The 16,949-nt window shown below is 44.1% G+C and overlaps 2 protein-coding genes across 2 annotated transcripts in view; both read right to left on the bottom strand.

Moving 5' to 3' along the window:
* The window catches only part of rbl2 (retinoblastoma-like 2 (p130)), a 15,281-nt gene extending 4,390 nt beyond the window's left edge, over positions 1-10,891 (bottom strand). The window contains 18 exon segments of the mRNA XM_054619166.1: positions 121-192; positions 479-655; positions 973-1,172; positions 1,250-1,495; positions 1,638-1,722; positions 2,342-2,506; positions 2,605-2,742; positions 3,988-4,091; positions 4,730-4,842; positions 4,933-5,096; positions 5,170-5,341; positions 6,155-6,219; positions 7,087-7,247; positions 7,837-7,965; positions 8,279-8,343; positions 8,445-8,645; positions 8,803-8,933; positions 10,694-10,891. Of these exon segments, the coding sequence (XP_054475141.1) occupies positions 121-192; positions 479-655; positions 973-1,172; positions 1,250-1,495; positions 1,638-1,722; positions 2,342-2,506; positions 2,605-2,742; positions 3,988-4,091; positions 4,730-4,842; positions 4,933-5,096; positions 5,170-5,341; positions 6,155-6,219; positions 7,087-7,247; positions 7,837-7,965; positions 8,279-8,343; positions 8,445-8,645; positions 8,803-8,933; positions 10,694-10,834 (2,529 nt within the window). The 5' untranslated portion in view covers positions 10,835-10,891.
* mphosph6 (M-phase phosphoprotein 6) overlaps positions 1-16,949 on the bottom strand; it is a 97,376-nt gene that overhangs the window by 17,240 nt on the left and 63,187 nt on the right. The window lies entirely within an intron of this gene.

Genomic DNA, 16,949 nt, shown 5'->3' with positions numbered 1-16,949 from the left:
GTTTACTTCCTGTGTTTCATCATGTTTACTTCCTGTGTTTTATCATGTTTACTTCCTGTGTTTCATCATGTTTACTTCCTGTGTTTCATCATGTTTACTTGCTGTGTTTAAGGATCTTACATTGCTGCTGGCCTGAGGCTGCATTCTGTAACACTTCATGATGTTCTGGAAGGATCTGTCTTCTTTGGTCACCTGACAAAAACAACAGACGCTTAGATTTACTTCAACAGAGAGAAACACACAGTACGCAGTACACCCAGTACATAGTACACACAGTACACAGTACGCAGTACACAGTACACAGTACACAGTACGCAGTACGCAGTACACAGTACACGCAGTACGCAGTACACAGTACACAGTACACAGTACACACACACAGTACACACAGTACGCAGTACACACAGTACGCAGTACACACAGTACATAGTACACACAGTACATAGTACACACAGTACACAGTACACAGTACACAGACCTTGGCCATGACGTACACAGCACACATGAGCAGCTGGTCCAGGTGGCGGTCCATCATCAGGTCGCTGCAGTGAACCAGAGAATATTCAAAACACGTCCAGATCTTCCTCCTCAGATCTGAAGAGATGTCCAGTTTGGAACAAAGGTCTCTGAGACGCACGCTGGCCAGGTGATACACCTGAGGAGGAGACAGGTGAGTGTGTTGAGTGATGGACAGTTAGATGAAGATCAGCGAGGGGAACAACTCCTCTCACTTTCACTGAAGATAATCACAACGATGGAAAACAACATTTATTGTTGAACCTGGATCTGAACCTGGACCTGAACCTGAACCTGAATCTGAACCTGAATCTGAATCTGAATCTGAATCTGAATCTGAACCTGAACCTGAATCTGAATCTGAGCCTGAACCTGAACCTGTCGTATCCCAGTGGTAGAACCAGTGAGGTGTCGTCTCCATGACGACAGCAGGATGAAACAAAGGGAGCGTGGTACCTTCCTGAAGAACAGCGACAGCGAGCCTTTCCTCAGCGGACTGGCAGCTGCCGGTTTAGCCGGTTTGGTGACGGCTGATTGGACGGTGAGGGTGCCGGTCAGCGTCTGCGCTGACAGCGGCTGCAGCGTGGCTCCGCCCTGTCCGGTCACGCTCACCTGGACGGGGAAGAAGGTGATGCCTCCGCTCTCATTGGCTATGCCTGCAGAGGTCAGAGGTCAGAGGTTAGTTACTCGTCATCGTGGTTCTTTACTCGGTGTAAGCGTGTCGGTTCCTCACCCTGCACCGGGATGGTGACCGTCTGCCCGTTGTTGGCGGTGACGGTGGCGGTCGCCATGGAGACCACCGTCTGCCCGGCCGGGATGGCGGCGACCAGGCCGGTCTTGGTCACGGCGGTCGGTGCTGTGCCGGAGGAGGAGACGCGAGGCTCGCCGTCCACCGGGTCCACGAACAGACGGCGGCGGAACGGGCCGGTGGGAGGAGAGCTGTACCGGTCCAACAGCGTGGTGGGAGACGGGGACACGCCTGAGGACAGACGGACAGATTCAAGACACAAAGACGATTCATATGATGAAGTAAAGACACAAAGACGATTCATATGATGAAGTAAAGACTCAAAGACGATTCATATGATGAAGTAAAGACTCAAAGACGATTCATTACTCACCTCTGAGTTCTGGTCCCTGGTTGGTGGGAGTCTGAGGAACACTGCTGCTCTCATCGCTCTGCTCCAGATACTGAGGAGGCATCACCTGGACCACGACCAGACCAAGACCACATTATAACCAGGCCACAACCAGATTACATCCAGACCACAACCAGAGAACATCCAGACCACAACCAGATTACATCCAGACCACAACCAAAGAACATCCAGACCACATTCAGACCACATCAAGACCACAACCAGACCACAACCAGACCAAACCCGACCACATCAAGTGACTAACTGAGTGGAGTGGAGCTTCCTAAACAGACTGAGTTGATAAATATCTACCTTCAGGATGAACGTGTTCACTAATACATTACATTACATTACATTACAGTCATTTAGCAGACGCTTTTATCCAAAGCGACTTACAGTCAGTAGTATATTACATATCATTCACCCATTCACACACTGATGACAGGCTACCATCAAGGTGCCACCATCAGACTCTAACTAACATTCATGCAACATCCAGTCCACACCGATGGCCTTCGGGAGCAACTTGGGGTTAAGTGTCTTGCCCAAGGACACATCGACTGCCGAAGCCGGGTATCGAACCACCGACCCTCTGATTGGAGAACTACCTTGCTCTCCACTACACCACAGCCGCCCCTTTAACCCCTAATAACCATGATGAACTGAGTGTGTTGTGTTTTATGGACCTGTTTGCAGGCGGGGACCTGGTCTTTGGCCCCGCGGAGGTTCTCCCACAGCGGGGAGTCGCTGGTCCAGGCCAGACTCTCCAGAACCTGCTCCTCCACCTGGTTCAGGTGCTTCACCACCTCCCGAAACAGACCCTGCTCCGACCGCACCAGCACCTCGATCACCTGCACAATCAAGAGAGACTCAGTCCTCAGTCAGCTGACCTCCTTCTCAGGTATTACCTCTCACACTGAGAGAATGAACTGATCAGGTGTATTGATACCTTGTAGAAGTGATAAGCTGGGAGATGGAAGATGGTGATCAAGTTGGGGAAATCTCCTGGAGGTCTGTAGGAGAAGACGACGATCTCCAGACAGCAGACGAGCAGAGAGCGATGGAAGACGTCCTGCTCCAGAATACACTGACACACACACACACACACACACACACACACACACACACACACACACACACACACACACACACACACACACACACACACACACACACACACACACACACACACACACACACACACACTTTGAGTTGAGTTTGGCATTTTGGCCGTCGCCATTTTGGATTAGGTCAGATTATGTTGTGTCTTTTTTGTCAACCAGTGAACAGGAAGTGACCATATATGGAGTGAGGAGGAGTGACGTAGAGACGCCGTATACGTCTCTGGTGTGGACCTGTCAATCAGTGTGTAGCCCCGCCCTAAAGCATCCCCTGCTTTATGGTCTGTTTGACTCTAAATGGAGCATCATTTACTAAATGAACATCATGCTGTATTGAAGAAGACTTGAAACTAGAGATTGAGACCATAAACTCATGTTTACAATGTTTACTGAGGGAATAAATCAAGAGAGAAGTAGAGTCATTTTCTCATAGACTTCTATACAACCAGAGGAGTAAACTAGAGTAGAGTAAAGTACAGTAAAGTAAAGTAAAGTAAAGTAAAGTAAAGTAAAAAGTAGAGTAGAGTAGAGTAGAGTAGAGTAAACTAGAGTAGAGTAGAGTAAACTAGAGTAGAGTAGAGTAGAGTAGAGTAGAGTAAAGTAGAGTAGAGTAGAGTAAACTAGAGTAGAGTAGAGTAGAGTAGAGTAGAGTAGAGTAAAGTAGAGTAGAGTAGAGTAGAGTAGAGTAAACTAGAGTAGAGTAGAGTAGAGTAGAGTAGAGTAGAGTAGAGTAGAGTAAACTAGAGTAGAGTAGAGTAGAGTAGAGTAAACTAGAGTAGAGTAGAGTAGAGTAGAGTAGAGTAGAGTAGAGTAAACTAGAGTAGAGTAGAGTAGAGTAGAGTAGAGTAAAGTAGAGTAGAGTAGAGTAGAGTAGAGTAGAGTAGAGTAGAGTAAACTAGAGTAGAGTAGAGTAGAGTAAAGTAGAGTAGAGTAAACTAGAGTAGAGTAGAGTAGAGTAGAGTAAACTAGAGTAGAGTAGAGTAGAGTAAAGTAGAGTAGAGTAGAGTAGAGTAGAGTAGAGTAGAGTAGAGTAGAGTAGAGTAGAGAAAAGAGTAGAGTAGAGTAGAGTAGAGTAGAGTGAAAGTAGAGTAGAGTAGAGTAGAGTAGAGTGAGCAGTGAAAGTAGAGTAGAGTAGAGTAGAGTAGAGTAGAGTAGAGTAGAGTAGAGCTATAATAATCTGCAGTTTTTCCCAGAAGGACATAAATACTCACAGACAGGTCGGCGTCTCCCAGGATCATCTTCTCCCTCTCGATGATGGACTCCAGGATCCTGTAGTAGAGCGCCTCCGCCAGGTGGAAGTACTTCACTGCCATGTCTACGAGGAGGAGGTTTAGAAAGAAAACACTTGAGGAATGAGGAGTGAGGAGTGAGCAGTGAGGACTGAGGAGTGAGCAGTGAGCAGTGAGGAGTGAGCAGTGAGGACTGAGGAGTGAGCAGTGAGGAGTGAGCAGTGAGGAGTGAGGAGTGAGGAGTGAGCAGTGAGCAGTGAGGAGTGAGCAGTGAGGAGTGAGGAGTGAGGAGTGAGGAGTGAGGAGTGAGCAGTGAGGAGTGAGCAGTGAGGAGTGAGCAGTGAGGAGTGAGCAGTGAGCAGTGAGGAGTGAGTGAGGTGAGCAGTGAGGAGTGAGCAGGAGTGAGCAGTGAGCAGTGAGAGTGAGAGTGAGTGTGAGTGAGAGTGAGAGTGAGCAGTGAGCAGTGAGTGAGCAGTGAGGAGTGAGCAGTGAGGAGTGAGCAGTGAGGAGTGAGGAGTGAGCAGTGAGGAGTGAGGAGTGAGGAGTGAGCAGTGAGCAGTGAGTGAGCAGTGAGTGAGAGTGAGGAGTGAGGAGTGAGGAGTGAGCAGTGAGCAGTGAGGAGTGAGCAGTGAGCAGTGAGCAGTGAGGAGTGAGCAGTGAGCAGTGAGGAGTGAGCAGTGAGGAGTGAAGGCGTTACAGAAGGAGACTTGGTGGGTTCCTGTACCTCTCCCCATCGCTCTGCTCTCAGCCTCGCTGCCTTCGTAATGATGAACCAGGAGCTCCAACATGTCCTTCAGGCGCTTGCTGATGACATCACTGGGGTCTCTGGCACAGGTTCTGCATGGAGACGGTTTGTGTCACTACACTCAGTCGTGGTTCAGTGACACGGTACTTGTGAACTACACCTTAAAGGTTCCTCCATCGTACCTGAGGGTCTCCGTCAGCTTGGTGCTCGGTCCCTGTTTGGTTCCTGACAGCAGCGTGTGGAGGCGTCCGACGCTCCTCATGGCGGAGGAGACGGGAGACGACCAGCTGTTCTCCTGGACGTACCTCCTCCCCGTCAGAGGAGTGGACACTTTCAGAGAGGAGGTCTGATGGAGGAGAGACTCATTCATTCATCACATGATTAAACTACAGTGATGTCTACAGGAACCACCGTCTCACCGTGACGCCTGTCTGCAGCCTGAAGGGGGCGCTGTCCTGGTTCTCCCCCCCGCCACGCAGGCTCCGTCCCGGGGTCCCGATGTCCTCACTCGCCCCCTCACCCGTAAAGATCCGCTCATCCAGAGAACCAGAGGACAGAACGTGTTCCTCATAGACCCGAGTCAGAGACAGACTACAGTAGAGTATGATTATAAAAGAGTAGAGTATGATTATAAAAGAGTAGAGTATGATTATAAAAGAGTAGAGTATGATTATAAAAGTAGAGTAAAGTAGAGTAGAGTAGAGTAGAGTAGAGTAGAGTAGAGTAAAGTAGAGTAGAGTAGAGTAAACTAGAGTAGAGTAGAGTAGAGTAAAGTAGAGTAGAGTAGAGTAGAGTAAAGTAGAGTAGAGTAGAGTAGAGTAGAGTAGAGTAAAGTAGAGTAGAGTAGAGTAAACTAGAGTAGAGTAGAGTAGAGTAGAGTAAAGTAGAGTAGAGTAGAGTAGAGTAAAGTAGAGTAAAGTAGAGTAGAGTAGAGTAGAGTAGAGTAGAGTAGAGTAGAGTAGAGTAGAGTAGAGTAAAGTAGAGTAGAGTAGAGTAGAGTAAAGTAGAGTAGAGTAAACTAGAGTAGAGTAGAGTAGAGTAGAGTAAAGTAGAGTAGAGTAGAGTAGAGTAAAGTAGAGTAAAGTAGAGTAGAGTAAAGTAGAGTAGAGTAAAGTAGAGTAGAGTAGAGTAGAGTAGAGTAAAGTAGAGTAGAGTAGAGTAGAGTAAAGTAGAGTAGAGTAGAGTAGAGTAGAGTAGAGTAAAGTAGAGTAAAGTAGAGTAGAGTAAAGTAGAGTAGAGTAGAGTAGAGTAGAGTAGAGTAGAGTAGAGTAGAGTAGAGTAGAGTAGAGTAGAGTAGAGTAAAGTAGAGTAGAGTAGAGTAGAGTAGAGTAGAGTCTCTCTCCCTACTGATCAGTTTATGATCAATAAACTCAGAGAAGATGTTCAATAACAGTCGACACTCACAAACTGTCTCCAAAGTTCATGGGATCCAGAAAACCGGTCAGACTGTCCTCCTTCCCCCTGATGATCTGTAGAAGAAGAGTTCATGAATAGAGCCTGTCTCACTCTCTAGAAGAGTTTATGAATAGAGCCTGTCTCACTCTCTAGAAGAGTTCATGAATAGAGCCTGTCTCACTCTCTAGAAGAGTTTATGAATAGAGCCTGTCTCACCCTCTAGAAGAGTTTATGAATAGAGCCTGTCTTACCCTCTAGAAGAGTTCATGAATAGAGCCTGTCTCACCCTCTAGAAGAGTTCATGAATAGAGCCTGTCTCACTCTCTAGAATAGTTCATGAATAGAGCCTGTCTCACTCTAGAAGAGTTTATGAATAGAGCCTGTCTCACCCTCTAGAAGAGTTTATGAATAGAGCCTGTCTCACTCTCTAGAAGAGTTTATGAATAGAGCCTGTCTCACCCTCTAGAAGAGTTTATGAATAGAGCCTGTCTCACCCTCTAGAAGAGTTTATGAATAGAGCCTGTCTCACCCTCTAGAAGAGTTTATGAATAGAGCCTGTCTCACCCTCTAGAAGAGTTTATGAATAGAGCCTGTCTCACCCTCTAGAAGAGTTTATGAATAGAGCCTGTCTCACCCTCTAGAAGAGTTTATGAATAGAGCCTGTCTCACCCTCTAGAAGAGTTTATGAATAGAGCCTGTCTCACCCTCTAGAAGAGTTTATGAATAGAGCCTGTCTCACCCTCTAGAAGAGTTTATGAATAGAGCCTGTCTCACCCTCTAGAAGAGTTTATGAATAGAGCCTGTCTCACCCTCTAGGAGAAGAGTTTATTCATGGCAGCATGTCTCACCCTCTAGTAGAAGAGCTTATTTATAGAGGCCTGTCTCACCCTCTAGTAGAAGGCTTTCTATTGAACAGACTAGATTATAACAGCATGTCTCACCCTCTTGTGGAAGAGTTTCTTGATGAAGGGCTTCCAGAAGTGCTCTTTGACCCCTTTGGCCTCCAGCACCAGGCCGTCATGCAGCTCACACAGCTGCTCTATGAAGCAGTGCGGCCCTGAGGACGGCCGGAAGTCTTTACTGCTGAAGTCCTCTGGTAGACCTGGAAGACAGACAGACAGACAGACAGACAGACAGACAGACAGACAGTATTGTCATTATTAAAGAAAAGTACAGCAGACAGATCAAACGTTCCCGTAATATCAGAGAAAGGTTGAATCATTTAGTGAGGAGAACATTATAATACTCTTTAAGATTGTTTTGCATTAGTCGTCCAATCAGGGTTCAGAATGCGTGTTTGGTTTATTGCTTCACTCCATCGACTGGAGTCAAACACTTTTTATAGAGGAGAACCTCAAACAAACATCACTTCCTTTAAGTTCTCCGTGTGATTTAGAGTTTCAAACCAACGTGTAGACAGAAGTGCTTGTTTCCTGAGTGGATGCAGCTTGATGAGGAGGCAGAGCCGTTTCCTCTCAGCACAATAAACACCATGTTGGGAGAGGGAGGTGGAGGCGGGTGGAGCAGAGGAAACACCAGGTGTCAACAGGAAGACAGGCTGATTTATTCTGTTTGATTTAGTGCAGTACGGAGCTGATAAGCAGGCTTCCTCCACAGCATCACGTCTCACAGCTCTGTGAGGCTTTGATAGATGGGTGGTGTGTGTGTGGTGATGGAGCGGAGAGAGGCACCTCTGAAGTTTGGGTTGAGCAGGTCTTTCCTGGCGTTGCACAGCAGAGCGTTGGTGAAGACCAGGTCCAGAGCACACAGCAGCAGGTGGTACGAGTTCACCAGGTCATCGCTGATCATCGGGAAGTTACCTGAAGAAAACCCAAAACACCAGCAGATCAGGATAGTTAAAGACATGAAACTATCCCCCTCCCTTGAGCAAGGCACTTCAGATCTGCTCCAGTTAGTTGTCACCAGACACCAGCATGTTAACAAACTAAGAGACGAACACCAGACCTTCATCCTCTTCTTCTGTTGAGTTCTAGGGCAGTGGACATGTTTCAGTGTTACAGAACCACAATCTGCTGGAGGTCCTCTCTATTCATTGACAGGTTATGTGTGACCAGTGAGAACCAGTAGTGTACTGGTGCCGGTGTGTGAACCAGCAGCAGAGGAGCTGGTTACCTTTAGCGTGGACGAACAGAACCCAGCAGAAGTTGAAGACCTCGGTCACAGAGCAGGGATGCCGTCTGGAGACAGAAGAGCAGAGGACACGTCTTCAGCCTCATGAAACAACACCATCAAACAGAGAAGCACCACAACGGGCTGATCAGGAGAGGTCAAAGGTCACCTCTGTTTGCGGCTGCGGTGAACCCGGGGCGGCTCCTCCGACGGCGCCTTGAAGATGGCTTTGAAGATGGGGACGTACTTCTTAAAGATGACCGCCGACACGGTGAAGTTTCTCTCCAGCTTGTTGGTGCTCTGACGGAAGTCCTGAGGAAGGTCGGCCATGTCCTGCCACTTCTTCATCTTATTAAAGAACTCTATCAGGCTGAGAGGAGACATGTCTGACTTATTAAAGAACTCTATCAGGCTGAGAGGAGACATGTCTGACTTATTAAAGAACTCTATCAGGCTGAGAGGAGACATGTCTGACTTATTAAAGAACTCTAGCTCCAGGTCAGAGCACAGGTGCATTGTGGGTCTACCTCATCTCTGAGCAGCGCAGGATTCTGGTCAGGGAGACGTAGTTCCCCTCTGCGGTTCCTTTACCCACTGTCGGCACCGAAGACCTGCAGGCCACGTACAGAGAGCAGGCCAACCAGTGGAGGTCACTGCCCTGGAGGGGGGGGGTCAGACAGGTGAGGTTACTATCAAACACCTGTACATTCAGAAATACTTTGTAGAATATAAAATAATACTTCCTCGATGACCTGAGAGATAGGTTTGTATGTAAGTATCTGTCCTTTTATGATCACATGTGACAGAAAACCATCATTTCAATTCACAATCTGGTACCAGAAAGAGTTTGTCCTTAAAAAGACTTGAGAGAGAAAGAGAAACCAAACAGTGATGTATTTGATACTTGGAGCTCCCTTTGTACAGAATATACAAGCATATCAATGTGTGTTTAAGTGAGTCAGTATATTATGTTGTGTATATATGTACATATACTTTATATACAAATACAGTTTGTTATATCATACGAGAGTTTACATGTGTCTCTCTCTTCCTGTTATAATGTCTCACTGTATCTGAAAGAAGTAGAAGATGCCATAAAATAGAAAGAAAAGTACATAAAGACTGTACTTCAGTACTTTCAGTCAGAGTCATTAATCATCAGTCTGCTGGTTTCAGTTACACTGACCCATGCTGGAAATCCTTCCCTCTAGTGGCTCATTATCATAATAATAATGATAATAATAATAATAATAATAATAATAATCACTATTATCTTTGTCATTTTCATCATCATGTAACGTCCTCACTGACTCTCATTCTGTTCACTTCTTCTCTACAGATGTTCATGTTTCAATAAACATGTTATTATAAACATGTTTATTAAAACATGTTATTATAAACATGTTTATTATAAATGTGGTCTGGTGACCGACGGAGACGGTGTCGCACCGGTACCAGACTACAGGGGTAGATCCCTGTAGGAACCAGACTACAGGGGTAGATCCCTGTAGGAACCAGACTACAGGGGGGGTAGGAACCAGACTACAGGGGTAGATCCCTGTAGGAACCAGACTACAGGGGTAGATCCCTGTGAGTACCAGACTACAGGGGTAGATCCCTGTAGGAACCAGACTACAGGGGTAGATCCCTGTAGGAACCAGACTACAGGGGTAGATCCCTGTAGGAACCAGACTACAGGGGTAGATCCCTGTAGGAACCAGACTACAGGGGTAGATCCCTGAAGGAACCAGACTACAGGGGTAGATCCCTGTGAGTACCAGACTACAGGGGTAGACAGACTACAGGGGTAGATCCCTGTAGGAACCAGACTACAGGGGTAGATCCCTGTAGGAACCAGACTACAGGGGTAGATCCCTGAAGGAACCAGACTACAGGGGTAGATCCCTGTGAGGAACCAGACTACAGGGGTAGATCCCTGTGAGAACCAGACTACAGGGGTAGATCCCTGTAGGAACCAGACTACAGGGGTAGATCCCTGTGAGGAACCAGACTACAGGGGTAGATCCCTGAAGGAACCAGACTACAGGGGTAGATCCCTAGATAGGAACCAGACTACAGGGGTAGATCCCTGTAGGAACCAGACTACAGGGGGGGTAGATCCCTGTAGATCCCTGTAGGAACCAGACTACAGGGGTAGATCCCTGAAGAGAACCAGACTACAGGGGTAGATCCCTGTGAGGAACCAGACTACAGGGGTAGAGTGGAACCAGACTACAGGGGTAGATCCCTGTAGGAACCAGACTACAGGGGTAGATCCCTGAAGGAACCAGACTACAGGGGTAGATCCCTGTGAGAACCAGACTACAGGGGTAGATCCCTGAAGCTCGTGCCCGTGTCTTACAGACCCCTGAAGCTCGTGCCCGTGTCTTACCCCTGAAGCTCGTGCCCGTGTCTTACCTCCAGGGTGAAGCTCGTGCTCGCCTGCTCGTAGCTCGTCCACGCCTCTCTGCTCGCCTCCTCGTCCATGTTCAGAGCCCGACACAGCCCCTCGAACCCGGTCCGGGTCCGGGTCCGGGTCCGGGCCTCGTCGTCGCTCATGGCGCTGGTTAAAGGGCTGTGAGTGACAGCTGCGCCGCGTCACTGAGCCGGACACCAGCGGCTCTGGCCCCGCCCACTAGACCTGCGTCACTGAGCGTGAGTGGGTGGCTCGACCTGTCAATCAAAATACTACTTCCGGTTGTCTTTGTTTTCGGTTGTTTCCTCACCGTCCGCATGTCCGTCTGGAAACCGTGACAACGTTTTTAAACCGTTTATTATTATATATTATATATATATAATATATATATAATAATAATAAATATATATATATATATATATATATATATAATATATAATATATATATAATATATATATTATATATAATATATATATTATATATAATATATACTCTATACTGATAAGGTAATACTCTATACTAACTCTATACTAATACTAGTAATAATAATATATAATATAATAATATATATAATATATATTATTATATATTATATATATATTATACATAATATATATATAATATATAATATATATTATGTATAATATATAATATATAATATAATATATAATATCAAAGAAAGAAGTTTGAACGCGTCCTTCGGACCTCGCTTTGTTATGGCCGGCTGTGGCACATGAGGTAGAGCGCTTGTCCCGTAACCACAAGGTTGTTGGTTCAAACCATAGACATCATATAGGTATGATATAGATATATCATATAGGTATCTATATGATATAGATATATCATATAGGTATCTATATGATATAGATATATCATATATATCTATATGATATATCTATATCATATAGATACCTATATGATATAGATATATCATATAGGTATCTATATGATATGATATATATAGGTATCTATATGATATAGATATATCATATAGATACCTATATGATATAGATATATCATATAGGTATCTATATGATGTCTATGGTTCGAACCCCTCTACCAGCAACATGCCGAGGTGTCCTTGAGCCAGACACATAACCCCCAGTTGCTCCCCGGGCGCTTCATTGCAGCCCACTGCTCCTCCGGGATGGTTAATGCAGAGAAATAATGTCCCCATTGTGGGACTAATAAAGGATTGATTATTATTATTATTATTACTACTAGTACTACTCTATACTAATACTAGTTCTACTCTATACTGATAAAGTAATACTCTATACTGATAAAGTAATACTCTATACTGATAAAGTAATACTCTATACTGATAAAGTAATACTCTATACTGATAAAGTAATACTCTATTCTGATAAAGTAATACTCTATATACTCTATACTGATAAAGTACTTTATACTGATAAAATACTGATAAATACTCTGATTTATTCTGATAAAGTACTCTATACTGATAAAGTACTTTATACTGATAAAGTAATACTCTTTATTCTGATAAAGTACTCTATACTGATAAAGTACTTTATTCTGATAAAGTAATACTCTATACTGATAAAGTAATACTCTATACTGATAAAGTACTCTATACTGATAAAGTACTTTATTCTGATAAAGTAATACTCTATACTGATAAAGTAATACTCTATACTGATAAAGTACTCTATACTGATAAAGTACTTTATTCTGATAAAGTAATACTCTATACTGATAAAGTAATACTCTTTATTCTGATAAAGTAATACTCTATACTGATAAAGTACTTTATACTGATAAAGTAATACTCTTTATTCTGATAAAGTAATACTCTATACTGATAAAGTAATACTCTATACTGATAAAGTAATACTCTATACTGATAAAGTAATACTACTCTATACTGATAAAGTGCTTTATTCTGATAAAGTAATACTCTATACTGATAAAGTAATACTCTTTATTCTGATAAAGTACTCTATACTGATAAAGTAATACTCTTTATTCTGATAAAGTAATACTCTTTATTCTGATAAAGTAATACTCTTTATTCTGATAAAGTAATACTCTATACTGATAAAGTAATACTTTATACTGATAAAGTAATACTCTATACTGATAAAGTAATACTTTATACTGATAAAGTAACCGTTGAGTAGGGCGGGTGTTTGACTGACCTTAAGTTAAGACGTCTACAGGTCTGTATACTGGTGTTAAGGTTGTGATGATAGACTGTAGTGTGTCAGTATAGATCCTGTATGATAGACTGTAGTGTGTCAGTGTAGATCCTGTATGATAGACTGTAGTGTGTCAGTATAGATCCTGTATGATAGACTGTAGTGTGTCAGTGTAGATCCTGTATGATAGACTGTAGTGTGTCAGTGTAGATCCTGTATGATAGACTGTAGTGTGTCAGTGTAGATCCTGTATGATAGACTGTAGTGTGTCAGTATAGATCCTGTATGATAGACTGTAGTGTGTCAGTATAGATCCTGTATGATAGACTGTAGTGTGTCAGTATAGATCCTGTATGATAGACTGTAGTGTGTCAGTGTAGATCCTGTATGATAGACTGTAGTGTGTCAGTATAGATCCTGTATGATAGACTGTAGTGTGTCAGTGTAGATCCTGTATGATAGACTGTAGTGTGTCAGTGTAGATCCTGTATGATAGACTGTAGTGTGTCAGTGTAGATCCTGTATGATAGACTGTAGTGTGTCAGTGTAGATCCTGTATGATAGACTGTAGTGTGTCAGTGTAGATCCTGTATGATAGACTGTAGTGTGTCAGTGTAGATCCTGTATGATAGACTGTAGTGTGTCAGTGTAGATCCTGTATGATAGACTGTAGTGTGTCAGTGTAGATCCTGTATGATAGACTGTAGTGTGTCAGTGTAGATCCTGTATGATAGACTGTAGTGTGTCAGTGTAGATCCTGTATGATAGACTGTAGTGTGTCAGTGTAGATCCTGTATGATAGACTGTAGTGTGTCAGTATAGATCCTGTATGATAGACTGTAGTGTGTCAGTATAGATCCTGTATGATAGACTGTAGTGTGTCAGTGTAGATCCTGTATGATAGACTGTAGTGTGTCAGTATAGATCCTGTATGATAGACTGTAGTGTGTCAGTATAGATCCTGTATGATAGACTGATAGTACTGTAGTGTGTGTAGATCCTGTGTAGACAGTGTGTCAGTGTAGATCCTGTATGATAGACTGTAGTGTGTCAGTGTAGATCCTGTATGATAGACTGTAGTGTGTCAGTATAGATCCTGTATGATAGACTGTAGTGTGTCAGTGTAGATCCTGTATGATAGACTGTAGTGTGTCAGTGTAGATCCTGTATGATAGACTGTAGTGTGTCAGTGTAGATCCTGTATGATAGACTGTAGTGTGTCAGTGTAGATCCTGTATGATGGACTGTAGTCTTGGTCCGGCTCTGCTTGTGGTCTGGATAGTGATCTGGCTCTGAGTCCAGCATCAGGTCCAGGGTTTTAGGGTCCAGCTCCTCCACAGTAAGAGGAGGTGTTGACAGCTGAACCTCCAGAGGAATGCTTCGCTCTGATGTCTGCAGTCTGAGCACCGCTGTTCCCAGCATGCATCTGTCTGACTCAGGTGCAGCGTGAGACCGGGCCGTCTGCTGAGGGGAGGTTCAGGTCTGCAGGAGTCCTCCTCCTCCTCCTCTGGGCTGCTGAGGCCCCTGAGACTCCAGACAAAGGCCGAGGACAGAAGGAGACCTGCTGGAGGACTAGAGTCTTCAGTCCAACAGCTGTTCTGTTGTTGAGTTATTTTAGGAGGAGGAGGAGGAGGAGGAGGAGGAGGAGGAGGAGGAGGAGGAGGAAAAGGAAGAGGAAGAGGAGGGGGAGGAGGAGGAGGAAGAGGAGAAGGAGGGGGAGGGGGAGGGAATGGAAGAGGAGGAGGAGGAGAAGGAGGAGGAGGAGGAGGAAGAGGAAGAGGAAAAGGAAAAGGAAGAGGAGGGGGAGGGAATGGAAGAGGAGGAGGAGGAGAAGGAGGAGGAGGAAGAGGAAGAGGAAAAGGAAGAGGAGGGGGAGGGAATGGAAGAGGAGGAAGAGGAGGAGGAGGAGACAGCACCTCTTTTATTCTCCCCTTCACAGTATATTTAGTGTTTAACTTCAGTATAACGTTCTCCTCTGTTTCCTGTGAAACCGAACCTTTAACAGAAGCTCTTCTGGAGACCAGTGAAGCTCTTCTGGTCTGAGACCAGTGAAGGTCTCATCAGTCGGTCTGTTTGGACTCAATGAGACCTGTGAAGATGTCTTTGTTCTTTAGGAAGTTGTGATGAGTTCATGGGACATCATAAACCGAGAGATGACTCCGATTAGTTTTTACTTTATTGAGTTTATTTACATCAGAGAACATAAACTAAAATACATCTCAAAAAGATTTAGTAGATTTCCATCTGCAGACCGGAGAGTCAAAGGCATAAAAGTATGAAAGCATTACATACAACAGTCATACAACAGTCATACAACAGTCATACAAAGTCATAAACCAGGTGGTTAAATGTCAAGTTAATGCTCTCAGAAGTGTTTTTAATAATCTATAATTCAACATAAATGTGTGAGGTTTCACATGATTCTGTTCATTAATGACTTTAACAGAAAAGTAGCGACTCATTTAGTAACGCTACAATAATCAGCTGATTAATTCTTATTATTACAGTTCAATTCATATCAATAAGATGTCATTTATTAGTAGATTCTGATAAATGATCTAAAGAACCTAACAGGTACATAATGGTTCTGGATGAGAACATGAGGACACACATGATGGCCACTAGGTGGCGCTCTGAGCTAAGCTCACTGAGCTGAAGCTCTTTTGTGTTTTCACCTCCTCATTCTGAAGATTCTCTCTACAAAACCTTCAAACTGTACTCCTGATGTACTACTAGGTCTTCTCAGGAGCCGCCTGTGAGCCCAGCTGTTCTGTCTGGAGGACACCTGAAGCTGGAGGACACCTGGGGGGGTGAAGCTGGAGGACACCTGGGGGGTGAAGCTGGAGGGGTGAAGCTGGAGGACACCTGGGGGGGTGAAGCTGGAGGACACCTGGGGGGGGGGGGGGTGGAGGACACCTGGGGGGGGGGGGGGGGTGAAGCTGGAGGACACCTGGGGGGGGGTGAAGCTGGAGGACACCTGGGGGGGGGGTGAAGCTGGAGGACACCTGGGGGGGGGTGAAGCTGGAGGACACCTGGGGGGGTGAAGCTGGAGGACACCTGGGGGGGGGGTGCGGCCCACGGCGGCGGCGTGACTGTTTATCTGGTGTTAACACGCCGCTGGAACAGGAAGCAGACTGTACGGGGGGTTAACATGTGTCACATGATGAGTCACATGATGAGTCACATGATGAGTTCAGAGGTAAACTGAGGATCTTCATCTTTACTGATCCTCACAAACATTTAGTTCTTAGAGTCGACTATAAAGACTTTATTCATAGAGTCATAATTATTCAAATATTCTGATCCTCTGCTGGAAACATGGAAACGCAGAGATAAAACACATATATAATATATATATAACAATATATAAAATACATCAAAAACATTAATGATCAAAAACAGAAAATATAATAATAATATTTAAGTAGTGTGATATTAATTAGCCCTTCATCTCATAAATAAAGGTATTAATGTAGCTTCAGTATTCATTTAAATAACTTCAGATCTCAGTCTGTTATAATCATTCACATCTCTCCATCATAACAATAATGAAACTGGAGAACAATAATAATCATAATAATGACAATAATAATAACAATAATAAAGAATGTTGTGACATGATGACGTTTACATTTAAACGTTTAAATACCACCTGATGTTCTCTTTAAACAGGAACTCAATATTTAAATATAGAAACATTCAGACAGCTAAATAAAATAAATCACATTCTCCTGTAAAATCTATCTGTGATGATGTGAATAATCAGAGTTTTATTAGACGGTTTAGTGAACGCAGCCTCGATCAATACCTTCTGTTTCCTCCAATCACTGTCAGTGTTAGTCATTCACACACACACACACACACACACACACACACACACACACACACACACACACACACACACACACACACACACACACACACACACACACACACACACACACACACACTTATTACAAACGTCATCTGAAATGAAAAATCATCATTAAATAAATTAAACTCTGTTTGTTTAAAGCAGCATAAATGATCAAATAAATCTGATTGTTTCGTACAGTTCATTATTATAAACACAGAGCTTCTCCTCTGATCAATACC

This window comes from Anoplopoma fimbria, chromosome 19 (genome assembly GCF_027596085.1).
Source record: "Anoplopoma fimbria isolate UVic2021 breed Golden Eagle Sablefish chromosome 19, Afim_UVic_2022, whole genome shotgun sequence".
NCBI lineage: Eukaryota > Metazoa > Chordata > Actinopteri > Perciformes > Anoplopomatidae > Anoplopoma > Anoplopoma fimbria.
Note: the sequence above shows the minus strand (reverse complement) of the source record. Positions and strands in the feature narration are given on the sequence as shown.